At 40.7% G+C, this 26,129-nt stretch overlaps 1 protein-coding gene across 4 annotated transcripts in view; it reads left to right on the top strand.

The window, feature by feature from the left end:
* The window catches only part of LOC142075567 (ectopic P granules protein 5 homolog), a 56,751-nt gene that overhangs the window by 5,206 nt on the left and 25,416 nt on the right, over positions 1–26,129 (top strand). For 3 of the 4 annotated variants that reach the window (XR_012670920.1, XM_075137025.1, XM_075137027.1), the window contains exons 3-23: positions 1,456–1,699; positions 2,576–2,712; positions 3,292–3,399; positions 4,414–4,487; positions 6,257–6,365; positions 6,895–7,009; positions 7,571–7,721; positions 8,709–8,864; positions 9,223–9,380; positions 13,403–13,557; positions 14,136–14,276; positions 14,486–14,650; positions 15,827–15,949; positions 17,463–17,722; positions 19,423–19,563; positions 20,292–20,436; positions 21,253–21,450; positions 21,987–22,097; positions 22,860–22,979; positions 24,589–24,755; positions 24,957–25,184. Coding sequence is in view for 3 of the 4 variants with exons in the window: in XM_075137025.1 (XP_074993126.1) it covers positions 1,456–1,699; positions 2,576–2,712; positions 3,292–3,399; positions 4,414–4,487; positions 6,257–6,365; positions 6,895–7,009; positions 7,571–7,721; positions 8,709–8,864; positions 9,223–9,380; positions 13,403–13,557; positions 14,136–14,276; positions 14,486–14,650; positions 15,827–15,949; positions 17,463–17,722; positions 19,423–19,563; positions 20,292–20,436; positions 21,253–21,450; positions 21,987–22,097; positions 22,860–22,979; positions 24,589–24,755; positions 24,957–25,184 (3,206 nt within the window). In the remaining variant the exon portion in view is untranslated. The remainder of the gene's footprint in view (positions 1–1,455; positions 1,700–2,575; positions 2,713–3,291; positions 3,400–4,413; positions 4,488–6,256; positions 6,366–6,894; positions 7,010–7,570; positions 7,722–8,708; positions 8,865–9,222; positions 9,381–13,402; positions 13,558–14,135; positions 14,277–14,485; positions 14,651–15,826; positions 15,950–17,462; positions 17,723–19,422; positions 19,564–20,291; positions 20,437–21,252; positions 21,451–21,986; positions 22,098–22,859; positions 22,980–24,588; positions 24,756–24,956; positions 25,185–26,129) is intronic. The other variant, XM_075137026.1, reaches the window with a different exon arrangement.

Genomic DNA, 26,129 nt, shown 5'->3' with positions numbered 1-26,129 from the left:
AGGACTTCAGAATGACTGTAGCGGTGATGTCCCATCTGGCCTGCTGCCTGCAGTTTTTGTTGACGTCATTCCTCTGTCCTGCTGTCAAGGCGGCAGCTGCAGAGGAGCTTGAGTCACGCTCATGGGCGACCCTGTTGCTCAAAGCATAGGGAGTGTGAAGTCCATCCGCTTTCAGTAACTGTTGCTCCATAAGTGGTGCTGTGGTTTTAGCTACTTCCAGGGTGGTCATGGTTCTCGGTAGCGTTTCTGTCTGCAAACCAGAGGCGTCTGGGGAGCTCTTTGGTGCACGCATCAGAAATTTTTTTCCCCCAAACTCATTCTGTGTAACTTGTTTTTGGAGCTGGACGTTACAGTGGGAGGGAATGAAATTGTTCTGGCGCTCTGATGCTGTTTATAGCCAACACACCATCAAAATTGTCCAAGGGTGCTAAGTACCTATGTATGTGGTGGCTTTTACTATTGTTTCTGTGAGTGCAGTGCCTCTCCAGTGCAGCTCTTAGGAGTTGAGACCTTGAGGGACTTTCACTGAACAGATTTGACTCTTTTCCTTTTTACTAGGGAATAACAACCCATATCACTGAACCTCACTGGGCTCTCAGTTTTGTGTTGATCACTTTCTACACTGAAAGCAATTTTGGTTTCACTCTTACATCCCCACTGGTCATCATACAGTTGGCCAAGCTTGCTGCTTGCTTTATTCCATCCTGATTCACTATGTATTTATTGTATGTCCACAATAATTGTTGTCTTTATACTAATTTAAAATTCTTATTCTACTAACTTAGGAAACACAGGGATACTTTCAAGTTAAGCTTCCAAAGTGCTGATTCTGAAGCGTGTTTCCTGGTTGTGTAAAAGAATAATAGGAATGTTATGTATTGTGGTTTTCTTGTGCTAAAGAATTAGAGATAGGACAGAGGAAGACTAGTTTCAGCTTTTAATTCCGGTTTGGGAAAAAGTTAGACCACAGTTCATTTCTGTAAATTTTAAATGTATAATGGGAAATTGCTGTAAATATTCAGTTCTGGGAGCTTAGAAAAATATTTATCTTGTTTCAGTAGCTATTTCAGCTTTAAAATAGCAGATCCAAATATTTATGGAAATCTATAAACTGAGAAGCAGGTGCTCTCACTGGGGAGTAGAGAGACCTGGTTTTGTATGACTGACAGATGTGAACAGACAGGTCACTTCACATCTGTTTCTAAATCTGCGTTATTGAAGGTTTATAGAGTCATTTTGTCACAAGTCAGGGATATGCATCTGCAGTAATCAGCAGCTCTAAAAAGTATGTAGGATGTTCCGACATGTTTGTCTTTTCCACCTGTGAAGCGGCCCCTTTTATTAAAGCATTGAAATCTGTTGAGGGGAGGGATATGTCAAGGTTAATTTCTGTAAGCACACTTGACCTGACAAAATGACAAAGACCCTTAAATAAAATAATTGCTTTCTTTTCAGGGTGTCTGTGCAGATCAGTGCAAAGTGACAGGTCATCATCGCTACCAGACAGTGGAGCTGAATGAAAGTGTGTTGGGGGAACTGAAAAAGCTGTTTGAAGCCAAAGCAGAGCATGTGCATCAGACACTGGCGCTGCACTCGTACACTTCGGTGTTGTCCCGCTTGCAAGTGGAGTCATATGTCTACAGGTTGCTCAGCAGCTCGTCCCTGCTGAGATCAGTGGCTCTTCAGCAGCAAGAACAAGGTGTGTTGCTGATCTAGACCGCTCCCCATGCTGTTTAGGGTGCCCAGCACCTTGTTCGTGTGCAGTTTTGGAGTCTTGTGGTGGAATTTGTATACTGGAGTGTTTCTCCTCTGATAGTAAAACCTGCTGATCTTATGTAGGGATCAGTGAAACCTTTTTCTCACAGGAAAAACTCCAATTCTCTTACCTTATTCACCTGGAGAGTGGAAGCTGAATGCAGGAGTGCTGCCTTCTGTCTAGGCTGTATACTGCCGCTGATTACTGTAAAGGAACACTGGGTGGGGTGGAACACCCGGACTCTAATCTCTTGTTGTCAGAGGCAACGTATAATACAGTCCCTTTTCCAAATTGATTATGCACAATTCTAAAACCAGCTGGATGTTTTTCCTGCTTTACTTCCTCTTGGAAGGCCATTTGAATCTTGCAGCTCTAATGCTTGGAAATCTTTTTGGTTTTCATCCTAAGTGTATTACTTATTTGGGTTTGTGCCAATATAATCTTTTAGCTAAAGTATTCCTCCCCCTCCCTCCCCAGATATTTATCCTTCCTAGTCCTCCTCCCTTTGCCCCCCACCTCCCAGATAGTTTATATGTGTAGTAAATGGTGGTTCTTACAAAGTTTATGTTGAGGGAAGGCCTTTTATGAGAGTAACCATAGTATATTCTTCTTGTAATTAGCGTCCAGTGCTTAATTATAACATTAAATGAAGTACTCTAAGTGTTGTTCTCTGTCAGATTTAGCAAGCAGCTGTGTTGAAATATCTTGCTTTCTGTGTCTATAGATATCAAGCTTTCTATATAGCCCCAAAACCACTACTTATGCTACTCTTCTAAGAGCTGCTCGTCAAAGCTTCTTAATTCTGTTTTTAATTTACAGTTTCAAAGCAATCAGAAAATCTTTCTTCAGACTTGGGCCACTTGAAGGAATGTATCAGCGTCCTTTTCAGTTTCACTCGCAGAGTTATCGAAGATCCTCAGTTTCAAAGCGACCTTCTCATGTGGCTGCAGAGACTGGTGAGGGAGTAAGCATGGGTATATCAGTTTGATCCAACACGTGGGATGAATTCAGGAGTCATTTCTGAAAGTGTTACTGTTTCTCTCACTGTCCCACATGCAATGATTTTTTTGGGTTTGTTCTACCTGAGGAACAGAATCTGTTAGTGAATCTGTAGAACGAATTCCCTTGCCTGACGAAGTCAGTGGAGGTCAGCAGCATTAATGAGGACTGGTACCTGAGCAGCCAACACTGCTCAAAGTGGACTGAATAATCAATATTCATTATGCTTTTACTTATTTTGAAACTAAAACTATCAGACTTCTCATTTTTGAGAAACTGCTATTCTTGCTGATTTCTAAGTAAATTAATTTTTAATGCAATTGTAAAGTAAATAATTTTTCAAAGAAAACGGTTTGTGGCTCATAAGCCAAGCAAGCAGACTTTTAAATATTGTTCTCCTGTAACTTGCTCTGAAAATGGAGGCTTGTTGTAAAGCATGGGAAGAGAAATGAAAAAACAGTATTTCTCTAGTTAGCAAGACTATAAAGGAATGAACCTTGAAATCGTTTACAAGATTCCAATACACTTCCCTTTAGGTGTCAGTGTTGCAGAGAATTGGCTGTCCAGGTGACCATCTCTTCCTCTTCAACCACATCCTTCGGTGTCCAGCTGGGATCAGCGAATGGGCTGTTCCGTTCATTCAGGTGTGAATGTTTAATTCTTCATTGTCGGAAGGTTGGAGTGGGAGTGGAGTGGGTAGGAGAGGAGAGTGTCTTGTGCCTGGTCAATCCCTCATGACCGACACCATGTTTCCAGGTGTGTGGAATTATGGTAACAGTGAGGGGTTTGTCAAGGGATGTATTTACCCACGTTAGCCCAACCATGAGCAGGTTAACAGGGAAACACACTTCTCGTTCTTGGCTAGAGAGACCCCGTGAAAGGGAGTCAAGGAGGTGCGGTGCGGCTCAGGCGGCCTCATGCAGCAGCAGGTTTTGAGAGTGCTCTCCAAAAAAAGGAAAGAATATTTAGACTTGAAGCAGCACCTGGATATGAGACAAGTGAGATTGGAGCCAGCTCGGTAGCGTATAAGGGATGAGGAAGAACAGATTTTTATATCCTGTACGTTGAAATGGGACTGGTTTCCCTGGAAAATTTATTAGTTAGGTAATTTCAAGGGCAAGGGTTCACTTTGTATAGAACAGAGGGAGTGCAGGTATCCAAAGGCACTAGGGAGTTCTTGCAAAGAACATTTTTACTCCTCCAAGAGAGGAAGATGTTGGAAATCTAGCTGTAGGAAAAGGATTGCAATTACACTAATAGGGGAAAGGCAAGCAATGAAATAAAAGGATGATTGGAGGTAGCGTCCTAACTTCCCATGTGCTCAACATCCCAATTCCCCTTGGTGCCAATGTACACATGAAATGAAGAGAGAAGTTGTCTTTTTGTGAAGCTTTTGATTTTTTTTTTTTCTTTTTCCTCCTTTATATTAATTTCTATACACACTTCTTTTGGAAAACTCCCAATATTTTACCATAGCAATACTTTCTCCAGGGTGTGGGAACTGTCTTTTATGGATACTTTTTAGTCTGAACAAAAAGCTAGTGAAAAATGTGAAAAAATTTGAATTTCTCTGATAAAACTAATTTTCCCTTTGTTTTACTTGGAGTGTAATTTTATTTAGATTTACTTAGATTTTATTTTTTTGCGTTTAATTTCAGATCAAGGTCTTGGGTAACCCATCAGGTGTCTTTCATTTCATGCAGTCTCTTGCCTTGCTTATGTCTCCTGTCAAGTAAGTATGAATATGATTTTGTAAATATGTTTTGATTATTTAAGAGTAGAAAAGAGGACAGAAGATCTGCTTGTAAAACCCTGAAAGTTCATTGCAGGCAAAGTCATAAAAGCAGGCACAAATAAGAGATTCACAGTTTAATTCAAACTCCTTTTACTCGTTTATCTTCAAATACAGCTTTGGCAGTACATTCTCCTGCTGTGCACAGTATGATGCAGCTTGCTTTCAGCTGTCAAATAGCTTGTGAAGGTTGACATACCCACATGTTTTGTTACTGTGACTTCTGAAATAAAGTTCTTGCCTTGCACGATGGCCTGTTTGCTATACTGTCTCTGCAACAGAAGTCCTTGAGTAAAGGGTTTGCTAAGTCGGTGTGTGTGCTGATTGGGCTTCTTAATTTATTTTTCATCCTTTTTTTTTTTGTTATCTAGAAGGAATAAATGGTGCTTGCCTCCCCCCCCTGCCCCGGCCCAAATTTTAATGTCAAAGAATCAAACTGCTGGTATTCAGGGTTGTCACTGTGGTCTTGATAGTCTTTGACCCTGAGTTAAGTGGAAGTCCTCTATATTGGAGCCTATTATTTTAAAGGGTTTTGTTTTCACTTCTCCTGTCTAGAGCTGCCTGGGGAAACAAGTGTATCCTGAAGGCACGCATATTGCCAGTGCATTTTGATCCTTGTGTTTTGAACAAGGACTAACTTAAGGTGTCTGGAGTGGTGCTCTCAACTGTTGATACAAGAACGCAGAGCCTCCATAATGGCTGTACTTCCTGGTAAAAGAGCTGAGCCTTGTCTGTTACAGCTGCTGCTTGTCAGGAACAAGTTTGAATTTTGAATTTGGTTTTTGAAATCAGTATCTTAAAACTTACATTTCATTTGTAATAGGTTCATATGATCAGAGTGTAAGTTCAAGGAGATCAGGAGGGAGATACTATGGCGGAGTTTTGTGGCACTGTGTGCAGAGTTCTGCCGGTGCATTTCAAGCTAAAAGGAAGTTGGATGTTAGATTTTAACTTAGAATCATAGAATTGTTTAGGTTGGAAAAGACCTTTAAGATCATCAAGTCCAACCGTTAACCTAACACTGCCTAGTCCACCACTAAACCGTGTCCCTAAATGTCCATCTACACGTCTTTTAAATACTGCCAGGGATGGTGACTTCCCTGGGCAGCCTGTTCCAATGCTTGACAACCCTTTTGGTGAAGAAAGTTTTCCTAATATCCAATCTAAACCTCCCCTGGTGCAACTTGAGGCCATTTCCTCTTGTCCTATTACTTCTTGGGAGAAGAGACCGACCCCCACCTCGCTACAACCTCCTTTCAGGTAGTTGTAGAGCGCGATGAGGTCTCCCCTCAGCCTCCTCTTCTCCAGGCTAAACAGTCCCAGTTCCCTCAGCCGCTCCCCATCAGACTTGTGCTCCAGACCCTTCACCAGCTTCCTTGCCCTTCTCTGGACACACTCCAGCACCTCCATGTCCTTCTTGTAGTGAGGGGCCCAAATCTGAACACAGGATTCGAGGTGCTTCAGAACAAGCCAGGATGCCGTTGACCTTCTTGGCCACCTGGGCACACTGCCGGCTCATGTTCAGCTGGCTGTCAACCAATACCCCCAGGTCCTTTTCTGCCGGGCAGCTTTGTGACATGCTTGTTAATTTCTTGTTCTTGTATCTGTGGTTTTTTTTTTTTAATATCTTCTTTTAACTAAAAGATGACTTAGTTCAGAATTTCTAATTTTCTAATTTTTTGTAAACTTGATTTTTCACTTCAAATCAGAAATCGGGTGGACTTCATGTGCCATATGAAACCAAGTGAAAGGAAAAGTTCCTCTTCATCTGGGAAAGAATCTGGAAACTGGACCCTGGTAGATGAAGGAGGAGAAGAGGTACAGCAAAAGACTACTTTTTTTTTTTCCTTTTCTTTTTTTTTCCCTTTGTGCTTTTGCTCAAGATTGTGGTATTGATTTTGTGAAATGGAGAAAGAAAAACTGACGTTCAGTTAAAAAGCATCATTTGAAACTTAGATCTATTTTACTCTCCTTTTATCTCTGTGATACAACTGTAGATAGTGAAGCTTCCAGGATTGAGTATTAACAGATAGAATTTAAACATTTGAGCTATTGCATGCAAAAGGAGAATGGAAGTAGACATATGTTTGCATAGGAGCTTCCCTTCAGAAGCTGGTTGGACTAACACGGCGTTGCCTCTAGGTCTGTTTCCTAGCTGATGAGGGCTTCTATGTAGAAGCACAGAAGAGGAGTTTAAAAGGTTGTGTGTGAAGGAGAATTAATTTGGACTTTCTTTGTTTTCCTCTTACAAGCAAACTGTAATCAGTACAATAGTGAAGCCCTTCTACCATGTGTTGTATTGTATATATTTATTAAAGCTACTAAAAGCGACTGTATTTGTCTATAGGATGAGGATCCTGAAACAAGCTGGATTCTGCTTTTGGAAGATGACTTGATTTCCCTCTTGTCACAGTTTCCATTTTGTGAGCTCTTTCAGCAGTTCCTTGGATTTAAGTCTGGAGGTAAATCAGTTGTTAAAGAGTTATTCTTCATTTTGCTTATGCTAGTTATATTAACGACTAAAAGTGCCAAGAATGCTACTGCATTGTGAGAGTCTCTGAGTGAAGTAATAATGAACCTGTGCAACGGCTCACTGACTAAATAGATGAGGTGGAAGCGTGTGCCATGAGTATGGCAAAACGTTAGAGTCCTTTCCTTAGTTTTGATCTGCCTTGGTAGGTATACTCACAGATGTGCTTTTGGAATTAATTTTTCCTCTTTGCCTCTTAGCTGTAATGTTACGGTGATTTTTCTCCCATTACTTACTAATTCTTTATTTTGATAAATTTCTGGACAAGTACATAAGATAACGGTTTGCTGGAGGTCTTATAACCTGCATAGTTTGTTTGTACTTTCATACTTAACAGGTATTTATTGTTCATTTTGTAAACAAAACATAAACTTCAGTTCACTATATAGCTGGCAAACAATGAATTGTTGCTTTGAGTCCTTGTTAAATTACTTAAAAAAACCCCCAGAATTCACACTTTTTTTTGAGACTTGTTTTTCTGTCTTGGTCTTAGGTGCTTATTTTCCTGAAAAAACAACTCCACAGGAGATGATGAAGATTTTTGCTTTTGCAAACTCCTTAGTGGAACTTCTGTCTGCTGGGTTAGAAACATTTAACAGAGCACGATACCGACAGTTTGTGAAGCGAATTGGTCGGCTGATCAAGTAAGAGAATATCTTCTGTGTGGTACGATTAAATCTTTTTCATACAGTCTGGTCTAAAGTTCAGAGCTGCTAACAAAAACCACACCACCAAACAAACAAAAAACCCCAAACCGCATCAACCAAAACAAACAAACCGAAATAAAAAACCCAAACAGTTCTTGGGTAGATTTTGCTCTGGGAGTTGGTCAGTTTAGGGTTAGCTGATCTGGGAATCTGAAATCCCAGGGTTCCTGACTCTAAAGCTGCCTGTGAAGTGGGGAATTGCAGAGTCTAAATGCTGTGGGTACAAAGGAGCCGGGTGAGTTGTGGAACACCAGGCTGACTTCCATCGAGGATGTGCTTAGGGCTTGTCTTGGAAGGTCACTGATATCCCAACAAATAGTTGCTTGAATCACCCCTATTTATAACTAGTGTTACTGGCTTCTTTCTGTTGTAATACAGAGTTGTTCTAGGGTTTTTAATTTCCTCCTTGAAAATCCTCATATTGTTGCAGTAAGCAACTGTAATTGGAACCTGAAAGTTGCTCTTCATTTTCAAATCACTTTATATGGCTACTAAGAGTGTGTTTTCAAGGGGGGTACAGGTAAATCAGAAACAAAATCCATGTTTTTCTTTGTGTTATTAGAGCAGTAACTTTCTCAGTGTAATTATTCTTGTATGAGCTCTTTGCATGTACTGCCACTTCAGAATGTCGGACTACCTTAAGGCTCCAAAGTTCATACACAAACTAATTTGGTATAACAGAATATTACGCATTGTTTGGTTGCAAAACCAAGGAAGGACAACACAGGAATTTTAGACTAACCCTGTCTGAAGAGGGGAGGGATTTATATTTCCATATTTATATGGAAATCTCTGGAAACCAGAGGAGAAAGGGTTGAACATGTCTCTTGTGACTAGACGCTGGTCTAGTTGCACTTTCTGTGGTTTTATATGGTGATGACATGCTTAATGATCCTTCCTTGACTTGTTTGTTCTGCTGTGTAGGATGACACTTTGTCATGTGAGTGACCACTGGGCCCAATACGTTAGCAGCAATAAACAATATGGATCAGTAGCGCATCCCTACTCTGTGGAAAAATTGCAACTGGAGTTTGATGAGCTGTTTTTTAGAGCTGTCCTACATGTTCTGAAGGCAAAAAGGTAGGCTGTCCAATGTGATTGATACTGGCTTCGTCTTGGAGGAGTTAGATATTTGAAACTGGGAATTTCGGTAGTTTTAAATACTTAATGGTTTAAAGAAGACTGCAATATGCAGGATTTTTCAGCATATTGGTAGTATTAAGATGGAGAGGAATTACACCTTGAATTCTAGCTTCTAGCAGAAGCTATGGGGACTTGTTCAGTTCAGAATGAGGCTAACTCAGAATGTGAGATGCTACGACATATCCTCACACTTCTAATTCTGTTATATGGCAGAGATGGGGGCGTATGTCTCCTTTTCAAATGTTGGGATTTATCAGGGTGAAACTGTTTCTATCTGCCTCTTCAAATCCAACAGGTTGGGAGTCTGGTTGTTCATGTCCGAGATGCCTTATGGAACGTTATCCAGCAACATGCTTTGGAGGCTCTTCTTTGTCATGCACTGTGCGGAGAGCGAGCACCTGGAAAAGCTCTGCTCTACTCTGCAACCTGCCGACTGCAAACAAAGACTCAAAGGTAGAATTCCTTCACTCAGAACCAATTCTCATAGATTCAGCTACTGCTGCATCAGCTATGGGTTTAATTCTTTGCAGGTTTCATTGTTAAACACACCCTCAGCAGCAGCATGACTGGTCCAGAGGCCTCAGAAATGTTTTGGGCAGTGCATGGGCTTCCAGTACTTGTTTGACCAAACACTCATTTTAACAGGAATTGTTGTATCTACAGTCCTTTTAGTTTTTTCTCTGACAGTGGCTGCTACTGGCTGCTCCAGAGAGCTGCAAAGGCGCCATGCAGTAGGTACATCTTGTGTATTCTTGTATCAGGTCCCATCTTGACCTTTGATTGTATTTGGAGAGTGAGATTTAAATCCTGAAATAAAGAATTTTGTATCATTTAGGAGAGCTGTTGACTGTTGTCGACTGTTCAGCTGTTGACTTGTATAAATACCCTAGTCCTCCTTTTCTTTTACCCCCCCCTAAACTTGCTAGTTCTGGCTTCAGTAACTTACATTGTGGGAGATCGGCTAATCTTCCACAACTACAGATGTTTCCCTGATCTCAAGCCGCCTTCTGATGCTTTTCTTGTCCTATATGCCACCTTTTCTTTCTATTTCCCCTTGACTTCTGTCCTGTGTTGATCTCCACGGTGATTGTGGTGGCTTCAGCTATAGCAGAGTTATTTAGAAGCCAGCTGGAATGCTACTTCCCCTTTGCTGCTGCCTTCATGGAAAATATTTCAGGACTTGATTGACAGGGAGACAGGTAAATAAAGCAGTTACTCCCTACTTCACAGCCTCTTTGCTGTCTTCAGGGAGAGCAAATCTCACTCTTAGTCAGTTTTACTGTTCAGCTAGCTGGTAGCCCAGACAGCTGTCACCACATCAACCAAGTCTTTTGATGGAGAAGCAGAAGAAAATGGCGATCTTGAGAGGTTACTGAGCGTATTGACTCTGTAGAAGCTCAGCTAACATTTAAGGCAATTTACGCGGAGTGGGAGAGGGATATCGAGACTGTAGCTGTGTACACTTTATGAAGTGCTCATCTGTTTTGGCTGGCAAGTGCTAATCAGTAACAGTTACACTGTTTCAGTAGGACTGTATTTTTGCTTTTGCAAGAAGCTTTTACTGCATCTCAAACAAAGAGAATGTAATATGATGTGGTGGGTTACAGCTCTGACAGTAACAAACACTGATTTTTTTGTTTTGTTTAGGCTTTGTTTTGCTTCTAGCTAACTTTTATGTTTTAAAGTCCCTGGTATGCTGATGCACGATATTTTTATCCACTTCATTCTCCTCGATGGGTTATGTCAGCAAAATACTATTTTTCACAACTGTCTAGACAGAGAATATCAACAGTTCTTTCAGTGAAATCCGTGTAATCTTCTGAAATAGCTTCTTTTGACTGACACCAATATAATGCTGAATTAATTTCCTGTAATTCAGACTCTAGAAGAGCATGGCATTAACATTCCCTTGGGAGAGAACCTTTTTTATTGATTTCCCTTCCCAAATTAAGTTTGAGAAGTGTTGAGTGGTGAATCTATAGGTCGTAGCAAGCCTTGATAACTGATGGAAGCTTTAGGCTTGCACATATAGAGGTGGGAGCATACCTGCTTTTAAGGGATAGGTAGAAATAACATGATAAAATGGAGTGCAGTGATGAAGTTGCACTTAATAAGATGACTTCTGGACTATGAGACCAAATATAAAATAACCCCCTGGGGAAATATGGGAAGTCCGGTTACTTGAGGTATTCTTGAGTGGACCAAATGTTAATAAATTTACTGTGGAACACACATTTTCACTGACAAACAATGACCTAGTAGTTTCTTCTTGATGTTGAATACCTGTGTGAGTGCAAACGTGTTCTCTGTAAGTTTTATAAATATGGGATTAACAGTTCTGTCTTTGCTTCCATTGCAATTGGCAATGAAGGAAGAACAGCGTTTCTGGTTGCAGTTTCTTTACTGCTGTTACCAGGGTTTGAGGAGCCACTGATTTTTAGGGTGTCTCTGAACTTGAATTGTAGTGTGATCAAACGTGCAGAGGAGGAAGTGAATTGGCTCATGTAGCAACTGTGTAGTGAAGATCTCATTGCTCCACTGTGAGATGATAGGATTTTAGTGGAGTCTCTCTTCTTCCCTTTTTCCTTGTCCCCATCCGTCTGTCCCAGGCTGTGTCTTGGTGTGGGTTTGAGGTTGGCACGGTGCCTGCAGCGTGTGGAGCCCACAGTGAAGAGGAAGGTGCAGCTGAAGCAGGAAGCTGGGAGACTGCAGAGCTGTGACTGGCAGCAGAGAAGGTCTAGCGCACATGGGCTCAGCAGCTGGCACCAGCCCTCCTCCTTCCATTTATGGTCTTCGTCCTCAACTTTACCAGATCCCTTTTTGTTCTTCTGTCCCCCTCCAAACCCCTTCTCTGTTGCTTAGCTGGTCTATGCCTAATGAAGCACAGATGCACACATCATGGTGCTAAGATGACAATTGCTGTCATAGAGTCATTTGTTACTTGCGTATCCTACCCCTTCCCCTCGCTGTGAGTCATTCTGCTCTGCCTTTATATATAGTAATGGCATAGTCTTTTTTTTGTCCTTCTGCATTACCTTAAAAACCCCAAACAATGACAACAAAAACCACAGTGCTCTGTAACTCCTGATATAAGGATAAAACGTAGCATGAGCAAAGGGAGATGAATGGATGGGACCTCCCCTATATGTCTGCTGTATCTATCAGGAGTGATAGATAATAGTTTATCTTACGATATGGAAAAACTCTTTACTTAAATTGCACAATCCTCTAGCACACTGTTCATGAGATGTTTCTGCTGTACAAGTCTGACCTTCTCAGGTTGAAGTACAGTTGCAAAATTCTTGAAAGCCCTTAAAATAGAATGTAACGTAAGTGGAAGTGTTTAATCACAAGCGAGCTGAGTGCATGGCTGTGCAGATTAAGTAGTTGAGTGGCACAATGAGTGCTTTTTCAGTATATGCAACTGCTATGATAAGATCACTGTAAAGGTGTGATGCTTCAGAGGAAGCAGACCACTCTCCAAACCATTTTACAACTCAAATGCAGCTTTCAATGCTTGTTTTGCTGCACAGACTCTATTTAAAGTTATTTGGAAGAAATAAAAAACATTTTTAAGTCCTGTTCAGGTTTCTGTGTACATTTCCCTTCCTGTTGTCCGCAACCCCGAGGAATGAAATGTTTATTTGCATTTGGCAAGATGTCACGCTTGGCTTCAAAGAGGAAACCTGCCTTGAATTCAAGTGAGAGCTCTCTTAGCCTTCCTGTCCTGTGCAACTTCAGTTCTCTGTTTTCAGAGATATTTTCCAAACAAGTGCATTCAGTAATTTTCTTGTATTGAGTTTGAGAAACTGAAACAGTTGCTCTGTGACTCTTGGACATAATCTGGGCCCAGGGCTAGACGCTTGAAGTATTTTTATTTGTAATCATCATAGAATGATCTCCCCAGTTTAATTGCTGCTTGAGATCATGGTATATGGAATGGGCAGAGTCTCTCAACTTGATGAAAACCTCTCTGCTGTGCTTGGATGGGCTTAGTTTTAATCTTCTCTTGCCTGTGTGCTGATTAAAACTAGAATCTTTTCATATAATTTGGACTTAATCTGTGGAATAATCTGTGGATTTAATCAGCTCCAATATGTAATGGAAGCCAAAACCATGATAACATTTTTGAAAAGCAAAAAGACTCAAGCAATTCTTCCTGTGGATGATCGACATTGCATATTTAAAATAATATTAAAAATTGAATTCCAGCTGTTCTTGAAGCAGTTTTAGCTTTCATTATGAATTACTAGCGTATTTACTGAAGCATATGGACTCACTTGTTTTAACTGCACCTTGTTTTAAAGCAGCTGATACCAGCGACTTCTGAAGAGAGGATACTAACCCAGTGGTGATAATGCCTTTGTCACTGATTCCTTCTCTGGGATTGGACTGTCAGTAAATGTATAAATATTGATGATGTATGTCCTATAACACTTCTTTTATCACGTTTCTTTCATGTGACTTTTTTCTAGACCCAGAGCACCTTGAAAATTTTGAAAAATATCTCAAATCAATGAACTGCTCGGAAGAAATTTGTCTGCTCACCACGTTTGCTCAGATGGCACAAACCAAACGGGCTGACGTTGATGAGGATTTTATCAAAATCATTGTTCTGGAGATATATGAGGTGAGTAATATTACTGGAAAAGGGTGAATGTGTTCTTTTCCTTTCTAACAGTGGAAGGTGTGAAACATTCATGGCTTCTGTAGTTTGTTCTACCATGGAACTAAGAAAGCGCTACTTCTGAGGTTTATAATCTAGTACTGAATTAAAATATCCTGAAGTGCATATTTTTCTGGGAGAAAGAACAGCTTTTCTGTAGACTAAGCCAGATGAAACAAATGAACAAAAATATCTTTGTTTTGCTTTACTTTTCTCGCACAGGTCTAACTTGTAGCTCTGAAATTCCTTGTGTGGTGTGGTTGTTTTTTTTTTGTGGTGTGTAGTGGTTTTTTTTTTAATGTTTGTGGCATTGTTGTTCCTTTGTTCCTACGATTAGTTTTGGACTTTGTTTTTGGCACTATGACACAATAATTTCATTATCTTCTAGGGCAATCAGTTTCAGTTTTAATATTGGCTTTTATCAACCTTGTTGTCCAGGATCACCAAGAGCGATTTGGTTCTCTGTTTTCCAAAAGATATTTTATTGCGGTGTCAGTGAAGGTCAGCCATAACCAGTAACTTCCCTCTGCTCATCTTCTCAGGTGTCTTATGTTAGTCTTTCCACAAGAGAGACATTTTCAAAAGTTGGTCGAGAACTCCTGGGAGCAATTGCCAGCATCCATACACAGATTATTTCTGTACTGCTGGATCGAGTTAGAGAGACCATCGAGAAAGTTGGGATGGTAAGTGCTAATGTCCATCATTTAAAGCAGGCACCCAGTTAAAACGAGAGGCCATACCAGACTGTGTTATAAGATACGGCTTGGTATGAATGGGTCGTGTTAAAGTCCTGTCCATGTTTTTTTGATCATATCACTCTTGGAGAAGGGCATAATGCTGTTATTGTTCCATACTGAGTACTGATTAGCCTTTTTCTTTTCTGCCCTCAAAGGTTTCTTTATATCTGTTTAAAGAACTGCCGTTGTACCTGTGGAAGCCTTCTTCGTCTGAGATAGCACTGATTCGTGACTGGTTATTAAATTACAGTCTAACGACAGTGGAGAATAAACTAGCCTGCATTATCTTGGAAGGGCTAAACTGGGGATTCGGTGAGCATGTATGTATTAAAAACAGGAGGCCTGAACCTGGTCGGTTTTTCAGAGCAAAAATATTACTCAACCTGGGGCTATAACTGAATTTGAAAACAGTTAATTACATGCTTTTATATGATGGCTGTACTCTTGATGGCGTAGGATGGGAGTAATTTTGCAGGATTCTGCCTGAGGAGTTGCTTGTGCTGCAGCTGAGATTGAGAGATATTTAAGCAGGAGTTTCCTCTCTCTAAACAAGAGGAAACAGCTGACAGGATAATTTTTTGAGTCACTTGATTAAGATATCTGCGACTGCAGAAATAGAGGAATCCTCCAAGAGGTGTGTATGGGACTGGTGTGACTGTAGTTTGCAGGCTGATAGCAAAGTATGTTTTTCACAATGCAAGAAAACTAATGATTGAAATTAGCATTATTTAAATGATTGGAAAATATTCCATAGAATTGGGTTACTCCAGGAGCTCCATCAGTTCAGAATCCAACTGAGGGTGAATGTTTTTTCAGAGAGAAACAAAAATTAGATTGGGGGAAAAAATCCTGTTGCCTGTGTTCAGCGATCCCTTTTAGCATTGTAATCTGTGCATTTGATCGGACTGAACTCTTCTCTTGGCTGTGCTGATACTTGTACATGACGATTGCCTTACTTTTTCTCCCTGTTTCTTGGTGACACGTGAAAACAAAAGAATTGTAGGGAAAATTGACTGTGAGTTGTGTGCTGTGCAATAACAGTGTCATGTCTGTACCCTTTGATATGGGGAAAAATAGTTCTTTACGGTGGCAATTGGTAAGAGGAATTACTGTGTCTTGATACAAAAAACATGATATGCTTTTTTGGTTTTATTTTGTTTTTAAAGGCAAGATTTTTTAGCGTCTCTACTATGCCATCTGCGGATCTTTGGATTAATTGCTATAAATCCACCAAATGCACATGAGAAGTGATTATGGTCACTTTTTTCTGGAAATAATCCAGCTGTTGAGCTTTGTATTGCCCAGTGTGAGCTCTTTATTCTTCAATGTTGGGCCGAAATTTTTCTTACTGGCCAAGATTTTGCTTAAGTATTACAATACTTAATTTGAACAGCTAGAAGATGATTAAGATTTCTTTCTCTGTAGTGCAACTGAATGATATAATTGTAGAGACATTTTAAATGAGGCAAAATTTTGTGATATGATTCTGTTTCTAGCAGGATGCTCTTCAACTGGATCCAGCTGTGCATTCTGAAGTTGCACTGATGGTCCTGGAAGCGTATCAGAAATATCTCTCTCAGAAACCATATGCTGGGCTGCTTTCTGAAAGCATAAAACAGGTATTCCTTCTTCAGAATGACAGGGAATAGCTTATTGATAGTGATAGACAGGAAAAACTGCAGGGCAAGACCTTGTTTTCTTCTTTTCACTTTAAAAGCTATGCTATCTTGATACTACTAGAACATCATAATACACCAACTCTCAGTATTTTTGTACCCACAGACCTATTTGAAGATACTGTTAGACTTACATTGAACATCTATATGAGAAATAGAAATTTTAAATTTTTCCCCCTTTTAGGTTTGCATTATTAGCCAGCCTGTAGTCGGAGAGTTGCAAACTGTTCTTGCAAAACATCCTTTACTCATGCGGAGTTGGACAGTACTTGCTTAATGAAAAGCTGCTTACTATTACTGGTGAACATAAGAGACATCCTTCCTGTGTCTCCAGCTAATAGTCTTACCTCATTTAAAAACTCAAGGTTTTAGGAGCTTTTCAGTAGTGATCAGTGCTGTGTTACCTGAACACCCTACAAACATTTATTACATTGATTTTACAGCACACTGGTGACTGAGGAAGGTATGGCTCCAAGTTACAGAAGGGGAATGGAAGGATAGAAAGACAAGGTTAAAAATCCCTTTTTTGGATATTCAATCCAAGATGCTTCTATTTATTTAGAGCTTTTAGCATTGTGTTGTGCTTTGACTTCTCAGTATTTCTTGTACAGTGCTTTCTCCTCCCCTCCTCTGTGCTTTTTTCCCCAGTCTTTTCTTCCCACACTTTGAATGTTCCTTGATGTCTCTGCTCTTTTCTGACTTGCTTCTCTGCACTACTTAGTCAAGGTTTGTTGTCTTGTGCCAGCTAGATGAGCTGTCTTTTTAAGCCTATTTCAGCCTTGGTTGCCACTTGTATTGGTGAATCTGTCCTGACTTGCATGAGCTCGGAGAGGACGAAATATCTGCATTGACTCCCAGCTCTGCAATTTACACTGTTCTCTCAGAGCATGTACAATATTTTTTGCAAAGATTTATAATTCCTTCAATCTAGACAGGGTCTTCGTAATAATGCACACATGTACATGACACAGAGACTCTGCCTGTCCACATTACAGACTTTTTTCTAAGGAGAGGCTGCCAGGTTTTAGGTTTCTTGTTGACAGATGTTATTTTTGTATATGGATTTTTTGTTTTCCTTTCACTAGCAGTCTTAAACATCACTGAAGGTTGTGTGTGGGTGTTTTTTTTGGTGTGTTTTTTTTTTTTAAAGTGGTAGAAATAAAATTTAATCCAAGACCAGTATCTAGTTTGGAAGACTTTAGCCAAACAGTATAGGTTTTACCTAAAGGGACGGGTGGGGGGAGAAGGGAGGTAGAAATCAAGGCCATAGAAACAGAGATTTCAGATAAACTTAATTGATGGTCTGAAAAATAACTACTGTTGCCCTGATCTAGTGTCACGGTATTGTGATAGAAGAGGAAACTCATCCAAGCTGACCTAAGCCCTAGACTAGTGCCATACGTGCTGCAGTATGGCTGTGCTTCCTCTCACTCCTGTTCCTGCTGCTTTGTTCCAGGTCTCCTACTTAGCCAGCATTGTTCGTTATGGAGAAACACCAGAGACTTCCTTTAATCAGTGGGCATGGAGTTTGATTTTGAGGTTAAAGCTGCACAGAAATGACCGTGGCATGCAGCATGGCTGGCCCGCAGTCCCTGTGTCTAACAGCGTGCTCGACATGACGGAGTCGGTCACGCTTCACCCCCTCCTGAAGGCTGTTAAAGCAGGCATCCCTATCGGCTGTTACCTGGCACTGGCAATGACCACGCTAGGTCACAGGTGAGTGTCCTTTTGCGTGCTTGCCTCGGATGGATGGTCCCAGCAACCTACCTAATGATGAACTGAGGGCTATTAACATCTTTATGCTTGTTTAAAGAATAAAGGGCTTCTGATGCAAGGGATTGAGCAGGCTTTCAGGGACTGTAGTTCCAAACAACGTGCCGTTTTCTTTATTTTCCTAGTACTATATTTTTGCCTTCTGCACGTTAGAGTCAAAATAGTAATTAGAAATAATACTGAAACTGAGGGATTAGCATGATTGCTATGGATGGGAATAACTTTTAACCACACTTACTGAAAGGGTTGTTCTACAGGTAATTTTTTTAGCAGGGCTGCAGCAGAGAATTCAGAAAATAGTGAGGAGAGAAAAACCACTCATGCCAGTAATGATAAATAGAGAGCTTTATAACCTTGATACTGAACCTCCTAGTCCTGACCGTGTTCCAACACAGTCTTTTCCAGTGCTTTCAGCTGGTTTGTAGGTAAGGCTCTTGGACATAATCAAATGTACTAGTTGATTAAAGTACAGAGCCAGGCATAGATTAATCAATCTCTCCCAGGTCTATTTTCCCTGAATCTGTCATCTCTCTAATTATCTCTTACTCATATTAAAAATTTTGACTAACTTGTTTTCTGCATATAATATTGTTTTACTCTTTAAAGAGAAATTGTCTTGGCTTTCTTTTCCTTCCCTTCCCCCAGCCATTACTTGATGCTAAGGTTATGCCATAGATACGTACATGCTTCTTCAAAGCACTAGAGTAATTTTAAGACTGATATGAAGGTATTCTGGTTTGAGAATGGAAGTTTTTTACGTGACTTTGAGCATGGAATGAAAAACAAGAAACCTCTTTGCTTCTGGGTGGTTCCCCCCCTCCCCTCCCCAACCACTCTGTTTGTCCTTACAAAGAACCATTTGATATCCGTCTCCTATCTAAAGAATAACACTGATATTTACCACACGCAAAAGTTCAAGGCCAGTTATGTTAATGAGCAGAAGAAACAAAGTGGTGTACTGTATGCTAGTGACTTAATAGAATATTTCATTTTCATGACCTCAGAGTAGACATAGGATTAACGTTTTACATCTTTTCCTAATGTGCAACCCTTCTCAGTTAGCACAACTTGATGCAGAGCAGCGTACCAAATAAGCTGCCGCTAGTGAGTTTTCTGGACAGTAAAGGTAGGATTCATCTCAGCTGACTGCAACCATGTAAATACCTACTGTAAGGAAACCCTCTGAGCTCCATCGGTAGGTAGCGAAGAAAGATGTCCGGAGCATCATCCAACCTGAGGAGGTGTCAAAGCTAGGTAATACGAAACTCCCTCTGTAGGCTCCTCCTTTGCCTGGAGAGGGAGGCTAGTTGGCTTAGGTTAGGCAAGAACTCTGAGCTTTACATTGATTGAAACTTGATGGATGAAGACCTCCATCTCCAGTGATTTTTGGAAGATAGGACACAAACCCCCAGAAGGACAGGAAATACTTACCAAATCTGTCAGCAATTGAATGACTCCTACAGCTGAAGAAAAAAGCCTGTGGATTTAGCTGTTTAGGATTTCAAAGATGAAGTGTAAAGATATGAATGTCTTTACATCTCAGTTCATGAAAAAAAAAAATCAACACCTTGTCTCCCTTTCTACTGATAGTAGATAATGTGTTCTTCCTTGTTAATATTTTTTTTTTTTTTTTAATTTGACAGCATTGAGAAGTTCTGCGCTGAAGGGATCCCTCTTTTGGGTGTACTCGTCCAGTCTAGATATCTGAGAACAGTAGTCCATGTGCTGGATAAAATTTTACCCTTATTTTACTCTTGCCAGTATTATCTGTTGAAGAATGAACAGTAAGCATTATATGTTCCTAATACGTTTATTGATGAAGAACAATGAAAGTTAATCTTAACTGTTAAATTTATCAGGCTTCATTCTGGGTTTTGCATCCAGTGAGAATGTGACGCGGATGATGGGGAAGTACGTCTGGTTTATTTGCCGAGTTACTTTTTGACGTTGGCTGTGGTTGAGCAAGTTGTAGAAGTGTCTCCTACTGACCTCACATGTACAATCGTCACTGATGCTGCTGCTGTGCCACAGAAGTGGTCTTCAGACAGCTGTATTGACAAGTAGCTGTTGTAATTAGTTGAGTGAGAAAGATAAGCGGGCAATAGTATTTAGCCGTGTTCTTACTGGTAAGTTGGGCAGCTGGGAGCCTACTCAAGTGCTGGACCTCAGCTGTCTGTCCTGGTAAATTAGTAATGTGGTCCCTGGGGTGCTTTTGGCTTGGACCACCTGGCAGTTTCCCAAACAATTCCCGGACTACCGATGTGGATCAAGAACTGTATTCAGTCCTGATTTGCTGCCCGGAATTACAGTCTGCCGTGCACTGCTCGTACTGTGCCTATGATACGGTTAAAATGGAGCAATTAAACTTGCAGCATGGTTGTGAATCAAAATCCTTGTGTATGGGTGTCACCAATGCTGTTGAGCTGGTTTTAAATTTTCTAGAAGTAGCTTTTCTGTATATTATGCTGTAGAAGAAATTTTAGAATTTAATTTAATTTGTTGACATCCCTAGGTTTTTATCTTACATCCAACTGTTCCTTCATCTGGATAGTGGAGTCCCTCAAGGCGTGACCCAGCAGGTTACCCATAAAGTAACACAGCACTTGACAGGAGTGAGCTATGGAGAAAATGTTAAGCTGCTCAGTAGTATGATACAGGTAAGAAGATTATTTAAAAAAAAAAAAGGGGGGGAGGAGGTAGTTTTTAAAAAGAGGTAGGCTTTTTTCACTGAGCTAGTGCTTAAAATTAGAAAAAGGATACTGAATCTGGCAGTTGTGCAGCCACGAGGTACGAATAGTTGGGTTTGGTTTCCACTTAAACTTGCCTAAATCTGGCAATACATGTGATACTGGAGATAGCAACAATATGTGCCTTCCAGACTTCTTGGAAAACACGTTTTCTAAGACCAGGTCAAACTGCCTAAAAAGGGAATGTAATACGCAGTCCTCCTTTCTCGCTTGTGTTAGTTGAGGAATGCAGCAGGTATATTAATGTTTGAAAGCTTTGCTTTTGACCATTGATTTATGGCTTGGGTATGAAAAAATTTTCCCGTGTTAAGAAACTAGTATTTTTTTCTAAACGCAGAGAGGTCAAGAACCAAGGCCCACTAATATTAGAGAGGGGTAAGGACTGAAGGGAAGCATACCTACTCTGGGGAGTCCTTTTGCAGGAACAGCAGGCTACGCTTCAGAAATAGGTGCCGTTTATACCTGCAGGTCGCAGGGGTCCCACTTGTGGCTTTTGCTCTGTTTCTGCTGATTGCACAAGATGCTCAGCTCCCCAGGCTGCAGAATCTCTTACGGAGGTTGGAGAGGACAAAGCTGTTTTTACATGGGCATAGAGAGCATCATCGTAAATCCTTTATTTTAAGGATAGGCCCACAGCCTTATGCAAGTTAGGCAGTTCTTCAATAAATTCTTAGCCTTTAATTGAAGCTGCAATCTCTTGAATAATTTTACCCTTTAATTTGGCAGACTCACATTTTTCTAAGTGACCAGCCACACGGAGTGGGGCCGGCTGCGGTGCTGGAGTTCTGGGTTCAGGTCCTCACCAGCCAGCAGCTGTGGCACAGGGACCGGGCAACACTCTTCTTGCTGGATGACTTATGTAAAGCTGCTTTTCAGTACAGTCAGGAGGACTGTGTACAAAAGCTGCTTTACCAACAACACAAGGTAAACGGGTGGGGTATGATGGTGTGGCTATTGAGTAAGTGGTCAGTTCGTGTGTTGCTCGTTCTAATTTTGATGTGAATGTATTTTCCTGAAATGTAACAGGAACAATCATGATTGAGTGGTAATGGGGTTATGTTATCTGATTTGTTTCTGAGTAGATTGATTAGTGAAATACCTGATATTTGAATAATAATAATAACAGTAAGAATTAAAACCTATTTGGAATACAAGTTATTCACGTGAGTTCTATCATAGTATATTAATTTGTGGTCTTTGCATTTCAGATGCTCTGTAGTGTATTTAGAACAAAAGTAGAGCTTCCTCCTCTGAAAAACAGACACTGTCACTATAACAGAATCTTTTCACTGAAAAAGAAATAAAGTACAAGCAAGCATTTCAGTAGTGGCTGGCTGAGCTAAGGTTGGGAAGTGAGGCAGAAAGGAACCTGGATGAAGGTGGCGTGACATCCCTGTAGCTTGTAAATCATCTGTTAGGCTGCTTACAAAAAAACCCAAATGTTTTCTGTTTCCGTGCAGAACGCTTTGGGCTATCATTGTGACAAAGGTCTGCTGTCTTCGCTTGTTAGCTGGATTGTGGCAGGCAATGTGACACCTTCCTTTGTTGAGGGCAATGCCAATTCCTCTCAGGTAAGTGGTATGATGGTGTTGTATGAATAACCCTGGGATAAGCAATATACAGGCGTTTAGGGTTTTTTCTGCTTTTGCAGGTTTTTGCAGATTTTACTCTTGTTCCCTCTTTCTTCCTATCCCTGTGTTTGTGAGTTTTCTTGTGATGAAATCCTAATTTAGCCTAAGAGAATGCTTTGGGTTTATTACACTAACGGGAACACGGACGTTTTGCACAGAGAAAGTTTGTCTGATCTGTATCCAAGAATTCGTATAATATGATTTATTAGTTAAGATTTGTTTTATCTTCAATTGTTCTTGATATGTTTAATTAGAGAAAATACGTAAAGCCTGACTCTTCTATTTGATCAGTCTTTTTCTGATAAATATTTTGAATACCAGTTGCTTTCTCTCTGCTTAAGCAAGTTCCTCATTTGAGTGAAAAAGAAAAAACTTGCAGTACCCCAACTGGAGATGTGTAGTGCAGGTGGGAGAGAGATCTTGTTTGAGCAAGTTGTTTCCTCCAGAACTCTCTGGATAATTCTATCAGTTGTCCCTGGTTTCCCCCTTCTTTCCCAAGATCGTATAGAATACAAAGGGGATATTTGAATGTAGATAAGGAGGAAACTGGTTTTCAGTTTTCTTGTTGAGATATGATGCTGCTTTTGCAACTTTGTAATGAGAATCTGGCAAAGACATGTTCCTCTTAAGAAAACAGTAAGCTTCCCCATCCTGCCCCTGCCATTTTGTTATCAATGTTTCGGTTATTACTGTGTTGTGCAGGTCTGGTTTTCATGGATGGTGTTAAATATGGAGTCAATATTTGAAGAAGATTCACAGCTTCGCAGAGTTGTGGAGGGGGAGTTGGTTATTAATGCTTTAACTCCTGATCAAGCTTTGAAGGTGAGAGAACTGTTCCTCTGCTTTTATCAGAGAGAACTGGAGAAAAATGTTCTCTTGTATTGTTTAGTTTTTATCTCATGTGCTTTTTCTTACCAACATAAAAGCATAACTAATGCTTTATATCATTGGCTTTCCAGGAGAAAATACACCTCAAAAATTTTCCTTTACATTTTGAGTTGAATGTTTAAAAACTACGATGCAAATACCTGTTTTTTAATATACCATTATTTACAGTCACTAATTAGTGGTCTTGCATGATTTTCTGGATCATCTGAATGCCTCACGATCTTCAGTGGATTTATTCTATACCACTGAGATGGGGAGTGCAGATACTCTTATTTTACAGGTGGGAAAATGTGTCTGTCTTTCAAAGAGCATTTCTCAGATGATTTGAGTTTTGCAGAGGTTTGGGCTTTACTTTTCTCTGTATTTGCTGAATTATTTTTTCAAGACTTTCAGAACTGTTTAGGTCTCTCCCTTAACAAGATGCTTAGTCAGGTGTGCTTTAAGCCATGTTGCAGCATTTTCCAGGTTCTTTGCCCAAATTCATTTAGAAATTCTGGAATGAAGCAAGTGGAAACCAAAGCTATCCAGTCGCAAAGCGTAACTTTTGGCCCATCCTTCATCTCAACTGTTTCAGTGTGTTTTAATGAAGAAGGTAGTCTAGAAGCTCTACGAAAATAGGATTTCTTGGGCTATGTCCAGGTTGTACATGTCTTGCATCCTTGGAGACTAGTCTGGAGAACATTTGTCCCTTGGCTTGCGTGTCTCGATTTACCTGGAAAACAGTGAGACAGTGTGTGGGGAGTGTGTGGAAAAGGGTGCTGAGGGTTCCCGAGGTCTAGTGTGGGTGATGAGGTAGTGCCAGGGTCTGCGCTGAGACCTGGGCACTCAGAAAAGCCTCCCCTCCCCTGCTTCAGGCACAGTCCATGCGAGCTTGACCTATGACTTTTTAATGATTTAGTGGGTCTGTGGAGTAGTGTTCTGTATTGCTAATACGGAGTGCTGCTGCTCATATGTTGCATTGCCTTTGTTCTGGTTTTTCAAGAAGAAAAATAATTTTTTTTTCTTCTGTATTCTTTCTTCGCATTAGTTTTACTTTATGTTTTAGATTTTCAATAGGGCTGTATGGAATGTAGTCTGGAAAAAGTGAAAAGTGTAGCAGGCTGTAGGATTCTGTGTCCTCAAATGGCTTAAGGCTGTTATTTTTACTGCTGTGTGCTTTGCTGCTGCTGCTTTGTTCTGTAACACCACCGGTCTTACGGAAGCGTAAACCAGGAACATCTACCTCTGTGAGGAAGAACAGTAATTAAGTGTAATTAACATCAATGGCCCATATGTTGGCCTTGCATCACAGTAGCCTTTCCATGCATTCTATTTTTTTTTTCTTTGTTTGTAAGCATCAGAGGTGTAGCACTGCTCTTTAACAGCTGTCCAACGCAACTGTGAGCTGGGCAGCTCTTCTGCTAAGACCTGTAACAGATGTGTGAATGTTTCCAAAGTTTTCTCCTCCATAATTGCTGAGTTTTCATGCTGTGTTAATCTGTTGGGTTAAGCCTGTTACAAGGAACAACAGCAGAACGCTTGTCTGAAAATGTTCTTTTTGCAGAAAGCACAGACCCAGCTGAAGCTGCCCATCGTACCTTCCCTTCAGAGGCTCATGATTTACCGCTGGGCTCACCAGGCTCTTGCTACCCCTGCCGATCACCCTCTCATGCCACTAATCTGGCAGAAATTCTTCCTCCTTTACCTTCACCGACCAGGACCACAATATGGGTGAGTCTGATCACAAGAGCTTTAGCAGAATAGGAAGCACTAAGAAGTTTGCACTGCAAGTGAGATTAATAAGTGCCTCACACTAAGACTGTGTCCGAAAGCGGTGGGTACCAGCAGCTTTTCTAAAGAGTCAATTTATTTGCAGAGATGCTGATTTGACGCTTGCAACAAGACTTTGTTGTGCTTTTTGTTCATTTTTAGATTACCTGTAGATGGCTGTATTGGAAGACGTTTTTTCCAGAGTGCAGCTCATATTAACTTACTGAATGAAATGAAGCAGCGCTTAATAGAGGTAGCAGACTTCCACCATGCTGCCAGTAAAGCACTAAGAGTGGAGAGTCCCGCGGAGGGCAGTGACAGATCACCAGAGAAGGCAAGCTGCTCATCAGATTACCTGACTTCACCAGAACTGCATAAGGAACTTGTCAGGTAAAAAAAGCCTGCCCAGTTCGATCTTATTCAGTGCAACCACCTGAGCAACGACTAGAGCATGGTCTTAGCTGTGGGAGACGTGAAGCAATGTGACCCTTGGCTAGATGTACTGCAGGCACTTGTTATATCTGGTGGTGAGATCTGTTCCTCTGTTGATAGAATATTTTTTGTTTGAGGGGGAGCTGATTTTACTACTAAAAATAAAAACATTGTCAATAGAGTTGTCCTTAGGAGAGAGCTTTGCTTTTTCATTAATGGCATCCCCATACTGGTAAAATATTTGTGGTTTAGACATACCTGCTACTGGTACGTATATCACTAGCTATAAATGTGAAGTGCTACTTTGTGCGTATACATCTGTTTGTCACAGACTAGGGCCCAAACTTAAGTCTGAATAAGATTACTTCTTCAGGGAATTTACTGGATATTTCAACACATGATTTAATTAGTGCAGTTTACCCAGTTATCGTGCTAAAGTTGAGCTGTGAAAAGTGTGTTCTGCCCCAGCTGGAAAGTGATATGTCTCCTTAAGCAAAACGTTAGCACAAGACGGTCTCCTTGTGTTGGAGTAGGCTAAGGAGATGTGCATGTTCACTCACTGCAACCCGGTTGATGAACGCTCGTTTTTGGAAGGAGTGGTAACTTCGAAGAGCCACGTATCTCATGCACACTGAACCTGTAGCTATGCTGTTCAGAAGTCCGTGGTTCTGTTACACAGAGACTTTTGGTTTGAGAAGTCTGCCTTAAGAAATATTTGCAGTATTACACGATCTGGATTTTCCTAGAAACTGTAGTTGAAAGGATTATTTGGGGAGAGTCCCTTGTTCAGGGGGTTTGGGCATACAGGATCTGAGCTTCTTTTAAGTGCATCCCCTCCAGTAATCAATAGGTACTGTACAAACAAGCAAGGGAAATCATAAATCCTCCTCGGTCATATGTGAA

This window comes from Calonectris borealis, chromosome Z (assembly GCF_964195595.1).
Source record: "Calonectris borealis chromosome Z, bCalBor7.hap1.2, whole genome shotgun sequence".
In the NCBI taxonomy this organism is placed as follows: Eukaryota; Metazoa; Chordata; class Aves; order Procellariiformes; family Procellariidae; genus Calonectris; species Calonectris borealis.
This window is presented reverse-complemented; position numbering and strand designations above follow the sequence as displayed.